This window comes from Hemiscyllium ocellatum, chromosome 8, assembly GCF_020745735.1.
Source record: "Hemiscyllium ocellatum isolate sHemOce1 chromosome 8, sHemOce1.pat.X.cur, whole genome shotgun sequence".
Classification (NCBI taxonomy): domain Eukaryota; kingdom Metazoa; phylum Chordata; class Chondrichthyes; order Orectolobiformes; family Hemiscylliidae; genus Hemiscyllium; species Hemiscyllium ocellatum.
In genome coordinates, this window is record NC_083408.1 from 27,039,762 (window position 1) to 27,059,913 (window position 20,152).

The following is a 20,152-nucleotide window of genomic DNA, read 5'->3' on the forward strand; positions in this document are numbered from 1 at the left end:
AATCATAATGTTGGTGGGTTAGGAAAAGCACTGGGATGTAGAAAAACAGGATAGGCCAGTGAATTTTGTTGGAGTGATGAAGTGCCAGATCTTCGTAAACCATATACCCTCAAAGGTAAAGCTTACTTGCATAGGCCAGGGGCAGCAGGTAAACAGGTTACAATATTGAGAGATATAGGAATCTCTCAATCTTTGTTGGTGGGTTAGGAAAAGCACTGGGATGCCAGGTGTAGGAAAACAGTGAATTTTGTTGGAGTGATAATGGGAAGCACAGTGGACGGCACAGTGACACAGTGGTTAGCACTGCTGCCTCACAGTGCCAGAGACCCGTGTTCAATTCCCACCTCAGGCAACTGTGTGGAGTTTGCACATACTCCCCGTGTCTGCATGGGTTTCCTCCGTGTGCCCTGGTTTCCTCCCACAGTCCGAAGATGTGCTGGTTAGGTGAATTGGCCACATTAAATTGCCTGTAGTGTTAGGTGAAGGGGTAAATGCAGGGGAATGGTGGGTTGCTCTTCGGAGGGTCGGTGTGGACTTGTTGGGCCGAAGGGCCTATTTCCACACTCTAAGTAATCTAATCTTTGTTGAAAGATGAGAAGATATGTACCTCTGAAGGACTATGGCAAGAAAAAGTGCTAGTAAGAGGAATTCATGGTGAGACAAGAAGTGCTCAATTATGTAGACTGAGGTTAGTGTCCAGTGAAGAGTTGAAAAGTCATGGTAGGAGTATTGGTCAATCTCTCAGCTCCAGGAATACAATTTGTCCTTACTAATTATATAGTTGGTTCGCAGGTAAGAGTGCTGGCTACTGTGGTTGAAAAGCCAGTGGAAACTCAGGCAACTAAATTATGAAAAGATGCATATCTCAACTGTGTGATATTGGGTCACAAAGTCACCAGTTGAAACAGGAGAGATCAAAGAGTACCGATAAAAAAGTTGAAGTGGAATCAGCAGAAACCCTGTTTGTTCAGATGGTTAAAACAAAACAGGAGCAGATAGATGACAAAGTAGAAATCTTTAATTCAGAGAAATTAACTGAGTTACAGCAGAAAGATGAGAAACTAAACAAATTCTATCAAAAAGTATACATGGAAATAGAATCTAATGTATCCCTGTGTGCTGCTATCTTAAAAATGCTGTCTTAATGAGGAAATGGAGACCATCACATATTCAGGCAGATGAGAAATGGGCAGAAGTTCATCAAATCATATTGCTAGTGGATTATAGAAAGGAGGTGTTGTGGGTAATACACAAACTATTAGTAAGAGGTCATTTAGGGGAAAGAAAATCTCAAGCTAAAATACAAAAACATTTTTCCTGACCTGGACTGTACAAGGATGTAATTGCATTTTGCCAGATATATCATACATGTCAGGTAATTGGAAGACCACAGGCATTAATCAAACCTGCACCTTTAATACCTATTCCTGCATTTGAGGAACCTTTTACATGAGTCTTAATTGATTGCATAGGACCCCTACCTAAAACAAAAAGTGGGAATCAGTATTTGTTAACAATAATGGATGGGCCCACTAAATTTCCAGAGGCCATTCCATTACTCAACATCACAGCTAAAAGGATCATGGAGGAGTTACTCAAATTTTTCACTAGATATGGACTACCCACAGAAATACAATCAGATCAAGGGTCATACTTTCCATCATAATTATTCAAGGAAGTTATAGACAACTTAGGTATAAAACAATTCAAATCTTCAGCACACGAGTCAGAGTCAAAGGGAGAACTAGAATGGTGGCATCAGACATTAAAGAACATGTTGAGGGTTTATAATCAAGACTATCCAGACTGGGATGAAGGAATTCCATTTTTACTTTTTGCCATCAGAGATACACCAAATGAATCAATTAAATTCATTCCATTTGAATTCGTTTTTGGGCATGAAGTGAGAGGGCCGTTAAAGTTGAGTAAGGAGAAATTGGTAGGTCATAATTCAGAGACCACCTATTTGGACTGCATCAGATTTTAGGGAATGATTAAATAGAGTAGGGGAGTTGGCTAGACAGTGTTTAAAAGTATTGCAGCATTCAATGAAATGGGAAGTAGATAAGAAATCAAAAACTCACAATTTTGCTGTCAGAGATAAAGTATTAGTGTTCCTTTCAGTAATAAGTGAACCTTTAAAAGCAAGGTTTAATGAACCTTATCAATTCGAAAGGAGATTGAGTGAGGTGAACTATTTGATAAGGACTCCAGACAGAAAGAAATCTCTCAGAGTGTGTGATGTGCGTATGGTCAGAAGACATTTAATAGGGAAGGAAAGCAAAAGGAGACTGTGCTATTGGCTACAACATAGAGTGAAGAACCAAGTTCAGAAGATTCTGAATTGAACATTCCTCAAATTAAATTGGACAATGAGGAAGTTATCAAAAATTGGGATAAATTATTAAGTTACCTTCCAGAGGAAAATCAAATGACCTGAAGGAGTTATTCGGACTATTCAGAAGGACAGATAGGAAGATAAAGGGAGATGGTGTAGCTCTGATATTCAAGGATGACATCAAGGTGATGCTGAGAGATGATATAGTTTCTATGCAGAATACATTTTGGTGGAAGTTAGAAATTCTAAGAAGAAAAGGTCACTGATAGGCATAGTCTATAGGCCTGAAAATGTGTTGCTGGAAAAGTGGACTAAGTGTTTCTCATCCACCAAATAATGACATCACATCGGGGCTGGCAATAAACAAACAAATAACTAATGCCTATAAAAATGGAATGACAATTATCATGGGGGATTTTAATCTACATATTGATTGGTCGAATCAGCTCAGTCAGGCTAGCCTTGACGAAGAGTTCATTGAGTGTATCCATCATAGTCTCCTTGAACAGTATGGAATGGAACTGATGAGGGAGCAAGCTATCCTAGATCTGGTCCTGTGTAATGAGACATGAATAATTAATGACCTCATAGTTAGGGATCCTCTTGGAAGGAGCGATCACAATATGTGAAGATAAAATCCAATACCAGGGTCCTGGTAGAATGAGGGAGAACTTGGCTAAAGTAGACTGGAAACAAAGATTTTATGATGGGAGAGTTGGCGAGCAGTGGAGGATTTTCAAAGCAATTTTTTGAAGTGCTCAGGCAAAGTATATTGCAGTGAAAAGGAAAGAAAAGGGGTAATCTGCCATGGGTGTCTAAGGAAATAAGGGAGGCTATTAAATTGAAAGAGAAGGCAAACAAAGTGGCTAAAAACAGCATGAAACTAAAAGATTGGAAAAGCTTTATAGGTCAGCAGAAAGCCACAAAAAGAGCTATAAAGAAAAATAAGGTAGAACATGAGAAAAACAGCACAGAATATAAAGACAGAAAATAAATATAAAGCAAAAGTTTCTATAAATATATAAAATGATAAAGAGTGGCTGAAATAAATGTTGGTTCTTTAGAGAATGAGCAGGGACAGTTAATTATGGAAACGATGAAATGGCCGAGGCATTGAACAGGTATTTGTGACAGTCTTCATAGTGGAGGACTCTAATAATATGCCAGTAACAGACAAAGAGACAAATGTAGGTGAGGACCTGGAAACGACCATTATTACAGAAGAGGTAGTGTTGGGCAAGCTAATGAACCTAAGGATAGACAAGTCTCCTAGTCCTGATGGAGTGCATTCGAGAGTTCCAAAAAAGATGGCAGGAGAAATAGCAAGTGCACTTGTGATAACTTTCCAAAATTTGTTGGAATCTGGGTTAGTCCCAGCAGTTTGGAAAAGAGCAAACTGTTTAAAAAAGCAGGTAGACAAAAGGTGGGGAATTATAAACCGACCAACGTAACCTCTGTAGTGGGGAAGATGCTTGAGTCTATTATCAAGAAAGAAATAGCAAGGCATCTCAAGAGAAATTGTCCTGTTGGGCAGATGCAGCATGGATTCATGAAGGGCAGGTCATGCTTAACAAATCTTCTGGAATTCTATGAAGACATTACTAGCAAGGTAGACAATGGTGACCCAGTGATGTAGCGTACCTAGATTTCCAAAAGGCCTATGACAAAGTGCTGCTACATTAGATAAGGATGCGTGGAATTAGGGGTAAAGTGTTTGCATGGAGAGAGGATTGGTTGACAAACAGGAAACAAAGAGTAGGGATAAATTAATGCTATTCTGGCTGGCAATCAGTGACTAGTGGTGTGGGGACCGTAATCATTCACAATTTATATAGGTGATTTGGAGTTGAGGACCACGTGTTGTGTGTCAAATTTTGCAGATGATACTAAGAGGAATGGCAGCGTATAGTGTGCAGAGAACTGTGAAACTTTGCAGAAGAATATAGATAATTTGAGTGAGTGGGCAAAGGTCTGGCAGATGGAATACAATGTTAATAAGTGTGAAGTCATTTATTTTGATAGGACTAACATAGAAAGGATTATTACTTGAATGATAAAAAGTCGCAGTGTGCTGCAATGCAGAGGGATCTGGGTGTCCTTGTCTGCAGGTACAACAAGTAAGGCAAATGGAACTTTGTCCTTCATTGCTAAAGGGATTAAATTTAAAAGCAGGGAGGTTAGGTTGCAGCTGTATATGGTGCCAATGAGGCCACCCTTGGAGTACTGTATGTAGTTTTTGTCTCTTTACTTGAGAAAGGATATTTTGGCACTGGAGGGGATGCAGAGAAGGTTTGCTAGGTTAATTCTGGAGTTGAGAGGGTTGGCTTATGAGGAGAGACTGAGTAGATTGGATTATAATCATTGGAATTCAGAAGAATGGGGGGATGGGAGTAGATCTTATAGAAACATACAAAATTATGAAGAGAATAGATAAGAGAGAAGTAGAGAGGATGTTTCCACTGACAAGTGAAACTTGGACAAGAAGGCATAGTCTCAGGAATGAAGGGAGCAGATTTGGAGGGAGCTGAATTGAGGAAGAACTTTTTGACCCATCTATCTATGGATATCCTTGCCCCCTGAAGTAGTTGATACTACTTCAGTAAACATTTTTGCTGCTAAGATAGATTTTTTTTAACAATAAAGGAATTAAGGGTTATGGTGAGAGTGCGGATAAGTGGATCTGAGTCCACGAAAAGATCAGCCATGATCTTACAGAATGGCGGAGCAGACTCAAAGGGCCAGACGGCCTACTCCTGCTCCTAGTTCTTATGTTCTTATATTTGGAAATAAGCTGGGAAGTACTAACCAAATTATGCATAATGTCGATAAAGGAAATGCTGTTCTGATTAAGCAACATCCTTATAGGCTTAACCCTCTAAAGTTGGCACAGGTTCAAAAGGAATTTGAATGTATGCTCCAAGATGACATAATCAAAGTAAGTTACAGTAACTGGAGTTTCCCCATTGTAATGGTGCCAAAACCAGATGGTACCCATACATTACGTGTGGACTATCACAAAGTTAGTGCAGTTACAAACACTGATGCATAATACAAAGGTAATTGGGGAGTTTCCAATACCATTGACAATCAGAGCAGTAGTACAATTCCTGAGACTGAGTAGATTTTATCGGAAATCAGTACCAAATTTTAGCAGAGTGGCTGCTCCACTCACTGATTTACTAAAGAAAGGCAAGATGTTTCAGTGGACAGCAGACTGTCAGAAGGTATTTGATAGCCTGAAAGCTGTGTTAACTACTGCCCCAGTATTAGCCTAATTATACAAAGGCAAAAGTGAGTACTGCACATGCAGAAGATTAGAGTCAAGATTAGAGTGGTGCTGGAAACGCACAGCAGATCAGGCAGCATCTGAGGAGCAGGAAAATTGACGTTTCAAACAAAAGCCCTTCATCAGGTGGCTATCTATGCGTGATGTGGGTGTTGGTGCTGTGCTCTTGTGCATAAAGACGATGAGAAGACTGAATATTCATCAGCAGAAATAATTGACAGTTGAGAAGGAGCTTTTGAGTTTGATGTTGGTGTTACAACATTTCAACATTTATGTTACTAGTAATGTAGCTGAAACAATCATAACCCATTGAGGTTTGGGGAGAAATTTAAGGACAAAAATTCCTGACTGTTTATATGGAGCTGGTTGTTACAGCTATTCAATTTGAAAATTGAGCATGTGGCCGGATGACAAAACGTGATTGACAAGAAGTTGTCAAGACTTGGATGAGAAGTGGAGGTGTTTGGTGCCAGGAGTAAAAGGACTTAAACAGAATGTAGTATGTTTGCATGTTTATAGTCAAAATCATGTTTAAAAAACTCTACTGGAATTGTTCGAGTAGGTAACTAGTAGAAATTTTTTGGAGAGCAAGTGATATGGTTTATTTAGATTTTCAGAAGGTTTTTGATAAATTTCCACATAAGAGATTAACGTGTTCTCATGTACTAACAGTTTAAAATGAAGTCATCTTTAGATATTGATGGGTTTTTTTTAGGGGGAGGCATGACGATGCTAATCCTTTGACAAGGTTATTCTATCCTTGTTTTTTTTTGAGAGGGGCCTTAAACACAGAAGTTCCGAAGTGTCTGGTTTAGATGGTTTTAATGGTCAATTTTATTATAGCTAACAGATACTGCCTCAGTAAAAAGGCTTTCAAGTTTTGAAACAAAAAGCTTTTACAATAGAGTCATAGAGATGTACAGCATGGAAACAGACCCTCCGATCCAACCCGTCCATGCTGACCAGATATCCCAACCCCAACCTAGTCCCACCTGCCAGCACCCGGCCTATATCCCTCCAAACCCTTCCTATTCATATACCCATCCAAATGCCTCTTAAATGTTGCAATTGTACCAGTCTCCACCACATCCTCTTCAGCTCATTCCATACATGTACCAATGAGAGAGAAGTTCTCCCAGCTCTGATTTTCTCTGATTTGGTTGGGTTGTAGCAAGCAGTCAGTTTAAGCTGGAGAATCCAAAGAAACAGCTACAGTGGAAGGGTGTCCCGTGCTAAATCTCTCTGCCGCCTCTCTCTCCTGTAAGAACCTGTGTTTGATTTTTATCTTTTTTGCCCAGGGGTATTTATGGGGATGTTGCAGTTATTTGGAACAGCAACATTGAATTGCAATAGAGTCTATTGGGTTTTTAAGTAATTAAGTTATTCCATATTAAGACCATAAGACTGTTCTCCTTTGTTTGTATTTCATTTAGTATTCTTGCAAATAAATTCTGTTTTGTTTAAAACTAAGTGGTTGGACCAGCTGTATTACTCCTGGGATATCCACTATTACCTGTTTAAAACAACTCACAAAGTTGGGGTCTGAGCTACTTTGCTGAAATATTTTGAGGGGGGAACTGGCTTGGTCCATAACAAGATGCACTGCAGAAATTCACCAAAGACTACTTGTATCTAGAAGGATAAGGGCAGCAGACACACAGGAACAATCAGTTCCACTCTAAGCCACTCATCATCCTGACTTCAACGATGCTAGGTCAAAATTTCCTCCCTAAGAGCAATGTGGGTCTACCTACACCACATGCAATGCAGTGGTTCAAGAAGTCAGCTCAGCACCCCCTTCTTACCTTGACCAGTTCTGGTCTCCCTGTTATAGGAAGTACATTATTTAGCTGGAGAGGTTTCAAAAGAGAGAGTTTTGGATCATGCTCGGCATGGACTATTTGATCCGAAGGGCCTATTTCTGTGCTGTATGACTCTATAACTAGGGATGGGCAATAAATGTTAGCAACACCCAGGCCTCATGAGAGAATAAAATAAAACTTTTAAAGCTTTACTGGAATCTTTTGAGTATATAACTAGTAGAAATATTCGGAAGAGCCAGTGGATGTCGCTTATTTAGGAGGTTTTTGATAAATTTCCACATAAGAGATTAATGTGTTAAATTTAAAGCACGTGGATTTGGTGGTAGCATATTGAGATGGATAGAAAATTGGTTCACAGACAGGAAACTAGCCACCAAAGGCATGACCCATTATCACTAGTATCCTTATATACAGACAAAGAAGGACACCACTTCAACTTGGAGAACACAGGCGAAACAGAGCTGAAAATGTGTTGCTGGAAAAGCGCAGCAGGTCAGGCAGCATCCAAGGAACAGGAGATTCGACGTTTCGGGTATAAGCCCTTCTTCAGCCCTTTCTCCTCCACAGGCGAAACAGAGACAAACATGGGAATTCCTAGAGACCTGGCATTCAAACCAGAACTCCATCAATAAACACATTGATTTGGAATAAATGAGTCTTTTTCTGAATGCCAGGCAGTGACTAGGGATCGGTACTAGCTCCCCAATATTCATGATTTAGATAAGGGAGCTAAATGTAATATCTCAAAATTTGCAGGCAACACAAAGCTGGGTGGAAGGGTCAGCTATGACGAGGATGCAGAGATGTTACAGTGTGATTTGGAGAGGCTGAGTGAGTGGACAATGCATGGTAGGTGCAGAATAATGTGGATAAATGTTACGTTATCCACTTTGGTAGCAAAATCAGAAAAAACAGAAAATTATCTGAAGGACCATAACTTGAGAGAGGGAAAATGTTCAACTAGAACTGGGCGTCCTTGTGCACCAGTTGCTGACAGTCAGAATGCAGATGCAGGCAGCAGTAAAGAAGGCAAACTCTATGATGGCCATCATAGTGAGAGGATCTGAGACAGGAATAAGGATGTCTTGATTACATAGGGATGATTTGGAGATGCCGATGTTGGACTGGGGTGTACAAAGTTGAAAATCACACAACACTAGGTTATAGTCCAACAGTTTAATTGGAAGCACACTAGCTTTCGGAGCGACGCTCCTTCAGGGACAATCCCCTGATGAAGGAGCGTCGCTCCGAAAGCTAGTGTGCTTCCAATTAAACCTGTTGGACTATAACCTGGTGTTGAAAATGTGTTGCTGGCTAAAGCGCAGCAGGTCAGGCAGCATCCAAGGAACAGGAAATTCGACGTTTCGGGCAAATGCCCTTCATCAGGAATGAGGAAAGTGTGTCCAGCAGGCCAAGATAAAAGATAGGGAGGAGGGACTTGGGGAGGGGCGATGGAGATGTGATAGGTGGAAGGAGGTCAAGGTGAGGGTGATAGGCCGGAGTGGGGTGGGGGCGGAGAGGTCAGGAAAAAGATTGCAGGTTAGGAGGGCGGTGCTGAGTTTGAGGGAATCGACTGAGACAAGGTGAGGGAAGGGGAAATGAGGAAACTGGAGAAATCTGAGTTCATCCCTTGTGGTTGGAGGGTTCCCAGGCGGAAGATGAGGCGCTCTTCCTCCAACCGTCGTGTTGTTACGTTCTGGCGATGGAGGAGGCCAAGGACCTGCATGTCCTTGGTGGAGTGGGAGGGAGAGTTAAAGTGTTGAGCCACGGGGTGGTTGGGTTGGTTGGTCCGGGTGTCCCAGAGGTGTTCCCTGAAGCGTTCCGCAAGTAGGCGGCCCGTCTCCCCAATATAGAGGAGGCCACATCGGGTGCAGCGGATGCAATAGATGATGTGTGTGGAGGTCAGGTGAATTTGTGGTGGATATGGAAGGATCCCTTGGGGCCTTGGAGAGAGGTAAGGGAGGAGGTGTGGGCGCAAGTTTTGCATTTCCTGCGGTTGCAGGGGAAGGTGCCGGGAGTGGAGGTTGGGTTGGTGGGGGGTGTGGACCTGACGAGGGAGTCATGAAGGGAGTGGTCTTTGCGGAACACTGATAGGGGAGGGGAGGGAAATATATCCCTGGTGGTGGGGTCCGTTTGGAGGTGGCGGAAATGACAACGGATGATACGCTGTATACGGAGGTTGGTGGGGTGGGTAGGTGAGAACCAGTGAGGTTCTGTCCTGGTGGCAGTTGGGGGAGCGGGGCTCAAGGGCGGAGGAGGGCATCGTCGATCACGTCTGGGGGGAATCTGCGGTCTTTGAAGAAGGAGGCCATCTGGGCTGTACGGTATTGGAACTGATCCTCCTGGGAGCAGATGCGGCGGAGACGAAGGAATTGGGAATATGGAATGGCGTTTTTACAGGGGGTAGGGTGGGAGGAGGTGTAGTTCAGGTAGCTGTGGGAGTCAGTCGGTTTATAGTAGATGTCTGTGTTGATTCGGTTGCCCGAGATAGAAATGGAAAGGTCTAGGAAGGGGAGGGAGGAGTCTGAGACAGTCCAGGTGAATTTGAGATCGGGATGGAAGGTGTTGGTAAAGTTGATGAACTGTTCAACCACCTCGTGGGAGCACGAGGCAGCACCGATACAGTCATCGATGTAGCGGAGGAAAAGGTGGGGGGGTGGTGCCAGTGTAGTTGCGGAAGATGGACTGTTCCACATATCCTACGAAGAGACAGGCATAGCTGGGGCCCATGTGGATGCCCACGGCAACTCCTTTAGTTTGGAGGAAGTGGGAGGATTGGAAAGAGAAGTTGTTCAGGGTGAGGACCAGTTCAGTCAGTCGAAGGAGGGTGTCAGTGGAAGGGTACTGGTTGGTGCGGCGGGAAAGGAAGAGGAGGGCTTTGAGTCCTTCGTGATGGGGGATGAAGGTGTACAGGGACTGGATGTCCATCGTGAAAATAAGGCGTTGGGGACCGGGGAAGTGAAAATCATGGAGGAGGTGGAGGGCGTGGGTGGTGTCCCGAACGTAGATGGGGAGTTCTTGGACTAAGGGGGACAGAACTGTGTCAAGGTATGCGGAGATGAGTTCAGTGGGGCAGGACACACTTTCCTCATTCCTGATGAAGGGCTTTTGCCCGAAACATCGAATTTCCTGTTCCTTGGATACTGCCTGACCTGCTGCGCTTTAACCAGCAACACATTTTCAGCTCTGATCTCCAGCATCTGCAGACCTCACTTTCTCCTATAACCTGGTGTTGTGTGATTTTTAAATTTGATTACATAGGGAGTTGGTGAAGCCACAGCTAGAATAGTGTGTGCAGTTTGGTCTCCTTATCTAAGGAGGGATTTCTTGCAAGATAGAGTGCAGTGAAGGTTTTCCTAGCTGATTCCGAGGGGATTGCTGTATGAGGAGAGATTTTATTCACTGAAGTTTAGAACAATGAATCATAGAATCTCCTCAGATCTGTACCAACCCTCCAAAGATTATCCCCATCCCATCCCCAAAAGCTTGGGGCTTTTTTTTTACCATGGCTAACTCACATAACCTGCACATCCTTGGACTATGGGAGGAAATCCACACAGGACATGCAAATTCCTCACTGTCACCCAAGGCTAGGATCAAACGCAGGTCCCTGACACTGTGAGGCAGCAGTGCTAACCATTGAGCCACCTTGCCATCCCAATGAAGGAGAATCTCCTACAAATCTATGAAATTCCAACAAGACGAGACAAGTTAGGTGCAGGAAGAATATTCCTGATGATGGTGGACTGCTGCCTCACAGCACCATGAACCTGGGTTCAACTCCAGCCTCAGACGACTGCCTGTGTGGGGTTTGCGCATTCCCCCCCTGTCTGCGTGGGTGTGCTCCACTTCCTCCGACAGTCCAAACACATACAGTTTAGGTGGATTAGTGATGCAAAATGCAGGGTCATGTGGATCAGGTGGGGCAAGGGGGGCAGGTGTGGGTGGGATGCTCTTCAGAGGATCAGGGACTTAATGGGTTGAGTGGACTGCTTCCACACTGTGGGGATTCTACGATTCCAACAAGGGTACATAAGGAGAGTGGTGACCCTGTGGAATTGACTATAGATATCCCCCACTATCTGAAAATAAAGCGTTCCTATGAAACCTTAGGTAAGCTGAAATGGTGTAAAGCATAGAAGCGTTAATTTATATGGGGAAAAAATTTGCCTTTTTCCATAAAAGTGAAAATCCTCTTTGGATTTCTTTCAGTTAGCGAAAACAGGTACTAAAGTATGTCTGTTCAGGAATTCTTGGGTGGAGTGGAATGAGTGGCATGAGTCTTCTACTAGGTATTTCAGTTTTCAGTGGAATTCCTTTGCTAGTCTGTACATCAGTGTGCCAATAGAAGAGAATGAAATAATGGTCTCCTTTGACGTAACAGCCCTATTCACATTAATTAAGATCAACCTTAATTAACTAACTGCACGACGAGAGGAACCAAGGACCCAAACACCAGACAGCACCAACTTCATCAGAAAGGACAACATCCTCTGCCTCACTACCCACTTCACCTTCAATGACAAGACCTACAAACAAATCCATGGAATACCCATGGGATCACCAATATCAGGCTTCTTAACAGAAGTAGTAATGCAGAGACTCAAACAAACAGCCCTCACCACTATCCAACCCAAACTTTGGGTCTGCTATGTGGATGACATTTTTGTCATCACAAAACGGAATAAATTAGAGGAAACCTACAAAATCCTTACTGACATAAATTTCACAAAACAGGAAGAGAACAACAATAGTCTCCCCTTTCTAGGTGTCAGAGTGGAACAAACAGTTAAAGGAGAACTTAAGACTTGCATCTACAGGAAGCAACACACACAGATCAGATATTTAAGTACAAAGCAATCATCCCAACACCCACAAATGGAGCTGCATCAGGACATTATTTAAATGGACCACAACACACTGCAGTGCCCAGGAACTACAAGTGGCAGAAAAAAAAACCTAAACAGCTTATTCAAGAACAACAAGTACCGATAAATACAGTCTGCCGATTTCTAAACAACAAACCCAAACAAGCAGACACAACATGCCTATAAACTCTAGCCACACTACCATACATCAAAGACATCTCAGAGATGATTACCAGAATACTCCAACCCCTTGGCATAATGGTACCCACAAAACTACTGACACACTGAAACAGCAGCTGATGAACCTAAAGGACCCTATATCAATAACCAGTAAAATGAATGTCATTTACAAAATACTATACAACGACTGTAATAAACACTACACCAGACAGACATGCAGAAAACTAGTTACCAGGACACACGAACACCAACTAGCCACCAAAGACATGACCCACTATCACTAGTATCCTTATATACAGACAAAGAAGGACAACACTTCATCCTAGGACAGGTGAAACAGAGACAAACATGGGAATTCCTAAAGGCCTGACATTCAAACCAGAACTTCATCAATAAACACATTGATTTGGAGCCCATTTACCAACCTCTGAGTAAAAGAACTGGAAATGGCATCACCCACCTTAACAGACCAAGACACATGAATACAAAGCAGGACATAACACCAGCATTTCATCTGGAGGTTCACTGATGATGTTACCTTGCATGGTGGTGAAACATCTGAAAACAAACCTTCCAGCTCAGTGAGCAAACTTACAATCTGAATCTGAGGGTCTTTGAACATTTTAATTTTATTGTGTTGCAGCTGTCTGTTTCTGTGTTCCTAACAATATTTCTTGACTAATGCTCTTCCCAGTCATCTTGCTACTTTTGGGGTTCAATTATTCCACCTCTCAGGGTTTTCTGCCCCTTTGTTGGTTCACTCCACTTCTGGTGATTCTACTCACTGCCTTTCTGAGCAAGCTCCTTCCTAATGATTGTCCTTCTTTTATAATCTTTTATTACGAAGGCAGCCGTAACAACCTCTGCTTAGACTATCCCTGTCTGTTGTCTGTTTTTTTTTAAATATTAAAGATCCTGGAATATTCATTTTCCAAACTTGAGAGGCACGGAATATGGAAATCATTGTTCAATATAGATGAAATTGTTAAAAAGACAGGGAGTCAATGTATTGCATACAAATTTGGCCTCTTTCTGTCTAAGATAAACTTGTCATAGATGGAGTGCAGCAGCAGTTCATTAGGCTGATACAGGGGCTGACGGGGGCTGTCCTTTGAGGAAAAATTGGATCGATTAAGCTTGCATTCACTAGCGTTCAGAAGGATTAAAGGGAATAGAGAATGCTAACAGGGATGAACAGGTTAGATGCAGGAAAGGTGTTTTCCTTGGTTTGGGAGTCTAGAACCAGGAAACTTAGACTCAAGACAAGGGTCAGACCATTTAAGACTGAGATGAGGAAAAATATCTTCACTCAAAGGGCATTATATCTGTGGAATGCTCTACCACAGCAGGCTATGGAGGTAAAGTCACTGAGTAAAACAAGAACTGGGTACTGAGTTGGATTTTCAGCCATGATCATATCGAATGACAGAGCAGACTTGAAGGGTTGAATGGCCTATTCTTGCTCTACGTTTACTAGTAGATGCGGGATTAGGAGGTTTTCTGGGAAAGGGAGTCACTCAGTGTTTGGGACTTAGGTGGTTATGATGGGCTAGGATTTTGAGATTTGTGAGGATTCTTGGGAGAAATTACTGAAGAAATTGGGGCGAGGAGGATTTTTGAGGGGAGGGATTTTACTGGGGGCGAACAGAACCTTTAGGAGGTTAGAATTGCACAGCACAGAAACAGACCCTTTGGTCAAATTCATCCATGCCGATCGGATATCCTAAGCTGATCTAGACCCATTTGCCAGCATTTGGCCCATATCCTTCTAAACCATTCTTATCCAGATGCCTTTAAAATGTTGTAATGACACCAGCTCCCATCACTTCCACTGGCAGTTCATTCCAGTCATGCACCACCCTCTGCTTGAAAACATGGGCCCTTAGATCCTTTTTGTATCTTTCCCCTCTCACCTTAAACCAATGCCTTCTAATTTAGTGTTCTCCTACCCTGGGAAAATCACCTGAGCTATTCACCCTATCCATGTCCCTCACGATCTTATAAACCTCTATAAAGTCACCCCTCAATTTCTGATGGTCCAGGGAATATAGCCTCAGCCTAGGGGTTAGTGGAGATCAAGGCCATTTGTAAAACCATAGGACATAGGAACAGAAGTAAACTTCAAAGTCTGTGAGAAGATTTGTAGCTCGGATGCTCGTTGTTGTGGTTCTGTTCGCCGAGCTGGGAATTTGTGTTGCAGACATTTTGTCCCCTGTCTAGGTGACATCCTCAGTGCTTGGGAGCCTCCTGTGAAGCGCTTCCGTGATGTTTCCTCCGGCATTTATAGTGGTTTGAATCTGCCGTTTCCGGTTGTCAGTTCCAGTTGTCCGCTGCAGTGGTCGGTATATTGCGTCCAGGTCGATGTGCTTATTGATTGAATCTGTGGATGAGTGCCATGCCTCTAGGAATTCCCTGGCTGTTCTCTGTTTGGCTTGTCCTATAATAGTAGTGTTGTCACAGTTGAATTCATGTTGCTTGTCATCTGCGTGTGTGGCTACTAAGAACAGCTGGTTGTGTCGTTTCGTGGTTAGTTGGCCTTCATAAATGCGGACCGTTAGCTGTCTTCCCATTTGTCCTATGTAGTGTTTTGTGCAGTCCTTGCATGGGATTTTGTACACTACATTGGTTTTGCTCATGCTGGGTATTGGGTCCTTCGTTCTGGTGAGTTGTTGTCTGAGAGTGGCTGTTGGTTTATGTGCTGTTATGAGCCCTAATGGTCGCAGTAGTCTGGCTGTCAGTTCGGAAATGCTCTTGATGTATGGTAGTGTGGCTAGTCCTTTGGGTTGCAGCATGTCCACATTCCGTTGTCTTTCCCTTAGGCATCTGTTGATGAAATGACAACTACATGCAAGACTGAAGTACCTAGTGGAAGAGTCACAGCACTCCACCCAGGAACTCCTAAAAATCATCAAAAACACCAAAATAAAGGAAGACGAAGCAATGATCTCATTCAATGTAACAGCACTGTTCACCTCCATCAACACCGACCTAGCAAAGGAAACACTCGCCACACTTTTAGAACAGACCATCACATACACACCAACCACCACCAATCACATTACCAACAGAAACATCATGAAGCTAGTGGACCTGTGCCTCACCACCCACTTCACTTTCAACAACATCATCTACAAACAAACCAACGGCACACCCATGGGATCTCCACTATCAGGATTCATAGCAGAAGCGGTAATGCAAAGGCAAGAACAAACAGCCCTACCAATCATCAAACCAAAAATCTGGGTTCGCTACGTAGATGACACATTTGTCATCACTAAACAAAACAAGATAGAAGAGACATTTAACATCATCAACAACACCCTCACAGGTATAAAGTTCACTGACAACAAACTCGCATTTCTGGACGTCATAGTAGAAAGAAAGGACAAGGGAGAATTACAAACCTGCGTATACAGAAAATCGACAAACACTGACCAAATACTCAACTACACCAGCAACCATCCCAACACACACAAACGAAGCTGTATCAGAACACTATTCCAACGAGCTACCACACACACTGCAGCTTCGAAAAACAGAGTAGAACCACCTATACGACATATTCAAGAAGAACAGATACTCAAAAAACACTGCGCAGATTCCTCAAGAACAAACCACGACAAGCAGACAAAACACAGCCAGAAACCCTAACCACCTTACCATATATCAAAGAAGTTTCAGAAATGACAGCTAGACTACTGAGACCCCTCGGAATCCTAGTAGCACACAAACCCACCAACACTCTCAAACAAAAACTAACAAACTTAAAAGACCCAGTACAACCCATGGACAAAACCAACTTCATCTATAAAATTCCATGCAAGGACTGCCACAAACACTACATAGGACAAACAGGAAGAAAGTTAGCCACCGGGATACATGAACACCAGCTAGCCACAAAAAGACACGATCCCCTCTCCCTCGTAGCCCTACACACGGATGAAAAAAACCACCATTTCGACTGGGACAACACATCTATCCTGGGACAGGGTCAGCAAAGACATGCCAGAGAATTCCTAGAGGCCTGGCACTCCAACCACAACACCATAAACAAGCACATTGATCTAGATACCATCTATCAACCCCTCAGAAAATAAACAGGAAATGACATCACCACAAATCCCTGGAAGCCCATCCAGGAGAAAGGTATAAATAGAAAGCAGGAGACAACAGCTTCGCTTCACTTGGAGGTCGCCACTGATGATGTTACCTAGCCAGGTAATGAAACGTCTGGATATCAAACCTACAGCTCAGCGAGCAAACCTACACCCTACACAAACCATAGCCACTCTCAGACAACAACTCACCAGAATGAAGGACCCAATATCCAGCATGAGCAAAACCAATGTAGTGTACAAAATCCCATGCAAGGACTGCACAAAACACTACAGAGGACAAACAGGAAGACAGCTAACAATCCACATCCATGAACACCAACTAGCCATGAAATGACACGACCAGCTATCCTTAGTAGCCACACACGCAGATGACAAGCAACATGAATTCGACTGGGACAACACTACTATTATAGGACAAGCCAAACAGAGAACAGCCAGGAATTCCTACAGGCATGGCACTCATCCACGGATTCAATCAATATACCAGCCACTGCAGCGGACAGCTGGAACTGACAACCGGAAGCGGCAGATTCAAACCACTATAAATGCCGGAGGAAACATCACAGAAGCGCTTCACAGGAGGCTCCCAAGCACTGAGGATGTCACCTACTCAGGGGACTAAACGTCTGCAACACAAATTCCCAGCTCGGCGAACAGAACCACAACAGAAGTAAACTATTCTGCCCATTGAGTCTGCTCTGCCATTCAATGAGATTGTCTCTGATCTGATAGTCATCAACTCCACTTTCCTGTCTTTTCCATAAACCTTCATTCCCTTACTGATTAAAAATCTGTCTCTCTCAGCCTTGAATATATTTAATGACCCAGCCCCAACAATCTTCTGTGGCAAGAATTCCACATATTCAATACTCTCCGAGAAGAAATTCCTCATCTTTTTATTTTAAATGGACGATCCCACTGTATTTACTGGGATTTTGGGGGTTATGTTGAGGTATTTTCTGGCTAATTTCTGGGGTACATTTGGGAGCTTGACTGGGATATTTTTCTAGGGCACATTTTAGGATGCATACACTGGGGTATTTTAGTGTATTTACTGGGATTTTAGGGGGTTAGGTTGTGATATTTTCCAGCTAATAGCTGGGTTATATTTGGGAGTTTGACTGGGATAGTTTTGGGGGTGTAGACACTGGTGTATTTACTGGGATTTTCATAGGTTAGGTTGGGGTATTTCCCAGGTAATTTCTGGGGTACATTTGGGAGTTTGACTGGGATATGTTTGGAGTATAGACACTGGTGTATTTACTGGGACTTTAGGGGGTTAGGTTGGGGTATTTTAGGGAGGTTAGGTTGGGGTATTTTAGGGGGGTTTAGGTGGGGTATTTTAGGGGTTAGGTTGGGGTATTTTAGGAGGTTGGATTGGGGTATTTTAGGGATTAGGTTGGGGTATTTTAGGGGTTAGGTGGGGTATTTTATGGGTTAGATTGGGGTATTTAAGGGGTTAGGTGGGGTGTTTTAGGGGTTTAGGTTAGGGTATTTTAGGAGGTTAGGTTGGGGTATTTAGGGGGTTAGGTTGGGGTGTTTTAGGGGGTTAGGTTGGGTGTTTTAGGGGTTAGGTTAGGGTATTTTAGGGGGGTAGGTTGGGGTATTTAGGGGATTAAGTTGGGGTATTTAGGGGGTTAGGTTGGTGTATTTTGGGGGTTAGGTTGGGGTGTTTAGGGGGTTACATTGGGGTATTTTAGGAGGTTAGTTTGGGGTATTTAGGGGGCTAGGTTGGGGTATTTAGGGGGCTAGGTTGGGGTATTTCAGGGGTTAGGTTGGGGTATTTTAGGGGGCTAGGTTGGGGTATTTAGGGGGTTAGGTTGGGGAATTTAGGGGGTTAGGTTGGGGTATTTTAGGGGGTTAGGTTGGGTATTTTAATGGGTTAGGTTGGGGTATTTAGGGGGTTAGGTTGGGGTATTTTAGAGGGTTTTGGGGTATTTTAGGGAGTTTTGAGGTATTTTAAGAGGTTGGGTTGGGGTACTAGGGGGTTAGGTGGGGTGTTTTAGGGGGTTAGGTTAGGGTATTTTAGGGGGTTAGGTTGGGGTGTTTTAGGGGGTTAGGTTAGGGTGTTTTAGGGGGTTAGGTTAGGGTATTTTAGGGGGGTAGGTTGGGGTATTTAGGGGGTTAAGTTGGGGTACTTACGGTGTTTTTTTGGGGTATTTTAGGGGGTTAGGTTGGGGTATTTTAGGGGGTTAGGTTGCGGTACTTAGGGGGTTAAGTTGGGGTATTTAGGGGGTTAGGTTGGGGTATTTAGGGGGTTAGGTTGGGGTATTTAGGGGGGTTAGGTTGGGGTTTTTTGGGGGTTAGGTGGGGTATTTTGGGGGTTAGGTGGGGTATTTTGGGGGTTAGGTTGTGGTATTTTAGGGGGTTAGGTTGCGGTATTTAGGGGGTTAGGTTGCCGTATTTTAGGGGGTTAGGTTGGGGTATTTGGGGGTTAGGTTGGGGTATTTTAGGGGGCTAGGTCGGGGTATTTTAGGAGTTAGGTTGCGGTATTTAGGGGGTTAGATTGGATATTTTAGGGGGTTAGGTTGGGGTATTTTGGGGGTTAGTTTGGGATATTTTAGGGAGTTAGGTTGGGGTATTTTAGGGAGTTAGGTGGCGTATTTGGGGGCTAGGTTGGGGTATTTTAGAAGGTTTTGGGGTATTTTGGGGGTTTGGGGTATTATAGGGGGCTTTGAGGTATTTTAGGAGGTTGGTTGGGATATTTTAGGGGGTTAGGTTGGGGTATTTAAGGGGCTTAGGTTGGGGTATTTCAGGGGTTGGTTTGGGGTATTTAGGGTGTTTTTTTGGGGTATTTGGGGGGTTAGGTTGGGGTATTTTAGGGGATTGGGTTGGGGTATTTAGGAGGTTGGGTTGGGGTATTTTAGGGGATTGGGTTGGGGTATTTAGGAGGTTGGGTTGGGGTATTTTAGGGGATTGGGTTGGGGCATTTAGGGGGTTAGGGTAATTCCCAGGTAATTGCTGACATCCCCCCCCCCCCCCCCGGACAAGATGGCGGGCCGCCTCAGGTCACTACAACAGCTGCGGCCGAGGGCCGGGCCCCTGTCCCCGGGAGCGGGCCCGGAGCTGGGCCGAGGCCGCGGTTACCGCAGGCCCGGGCTGCCGGCCTCCTCTCCGCCGGCCTGGAGCTGGCTGAGGCTGTGGGACTGGCGGCACGGTGTGCAGAGTGTGTGCCGCCACTGGGGCCTGCTGCGGGCCGAGCTGGCGGAGAAGCTGCGGGGCCCCGGCGGCCGCTCCCTCCGCCAGGAGCTGCTGGAGCAGAACCGTGTCCTGTGGCAGGCGCACGGCCCGGGCAGCCTGCACCACTGGCTGCTCTCCAGCGACCAGGAGATCGGAGGCCGCAGCCGGGCCCGCCTCAGTGTCGGCGCCAACGGGAGGACGGTGCTCCTGAGCGGGGAGCTCCGCACAGAACCGCCCCGGGACGGAGAGACCCGCTACAGCGGATACTGCAGCATCAAGAGCCGCCCGCCCAAGGTGCGGCCACTCAGCCCCTCCCGGGCTCACTCCCTGCCTGCGCCCCTCCCCCTCTCCCCCTCCCC

The 20,152-nt window shown here is 44.3% G+C and overlaps 1 protein-coding gene across 1 annotated transcript in view; it reads left to right on the forward strand.

Moving 5' to 3' along the window:
- The first annotated feature begins 19,602 nt into the window (after window positions 1-19,602).
- Window positions 19,603-20,152, forward strand: part of ndufaf1 (NADH:ubiquinone oxidoreductase complex assembly factor 1) — an 8,695-nt gene continuing 8,145 nt past the window's right edge. Inside the window, exon 1 of the mRNA XM_060828723.1 lies at window positions 19,603-20,087. Coding sequence (XP_060684706.1) covers window positions 19,605-20,087 — 483 coding nt within the window. The 5' untranslated portion in view covers window positions 19,603-19,604. The remainder of the gene's footprint in view (window positions 20,088-20,152) is intronic.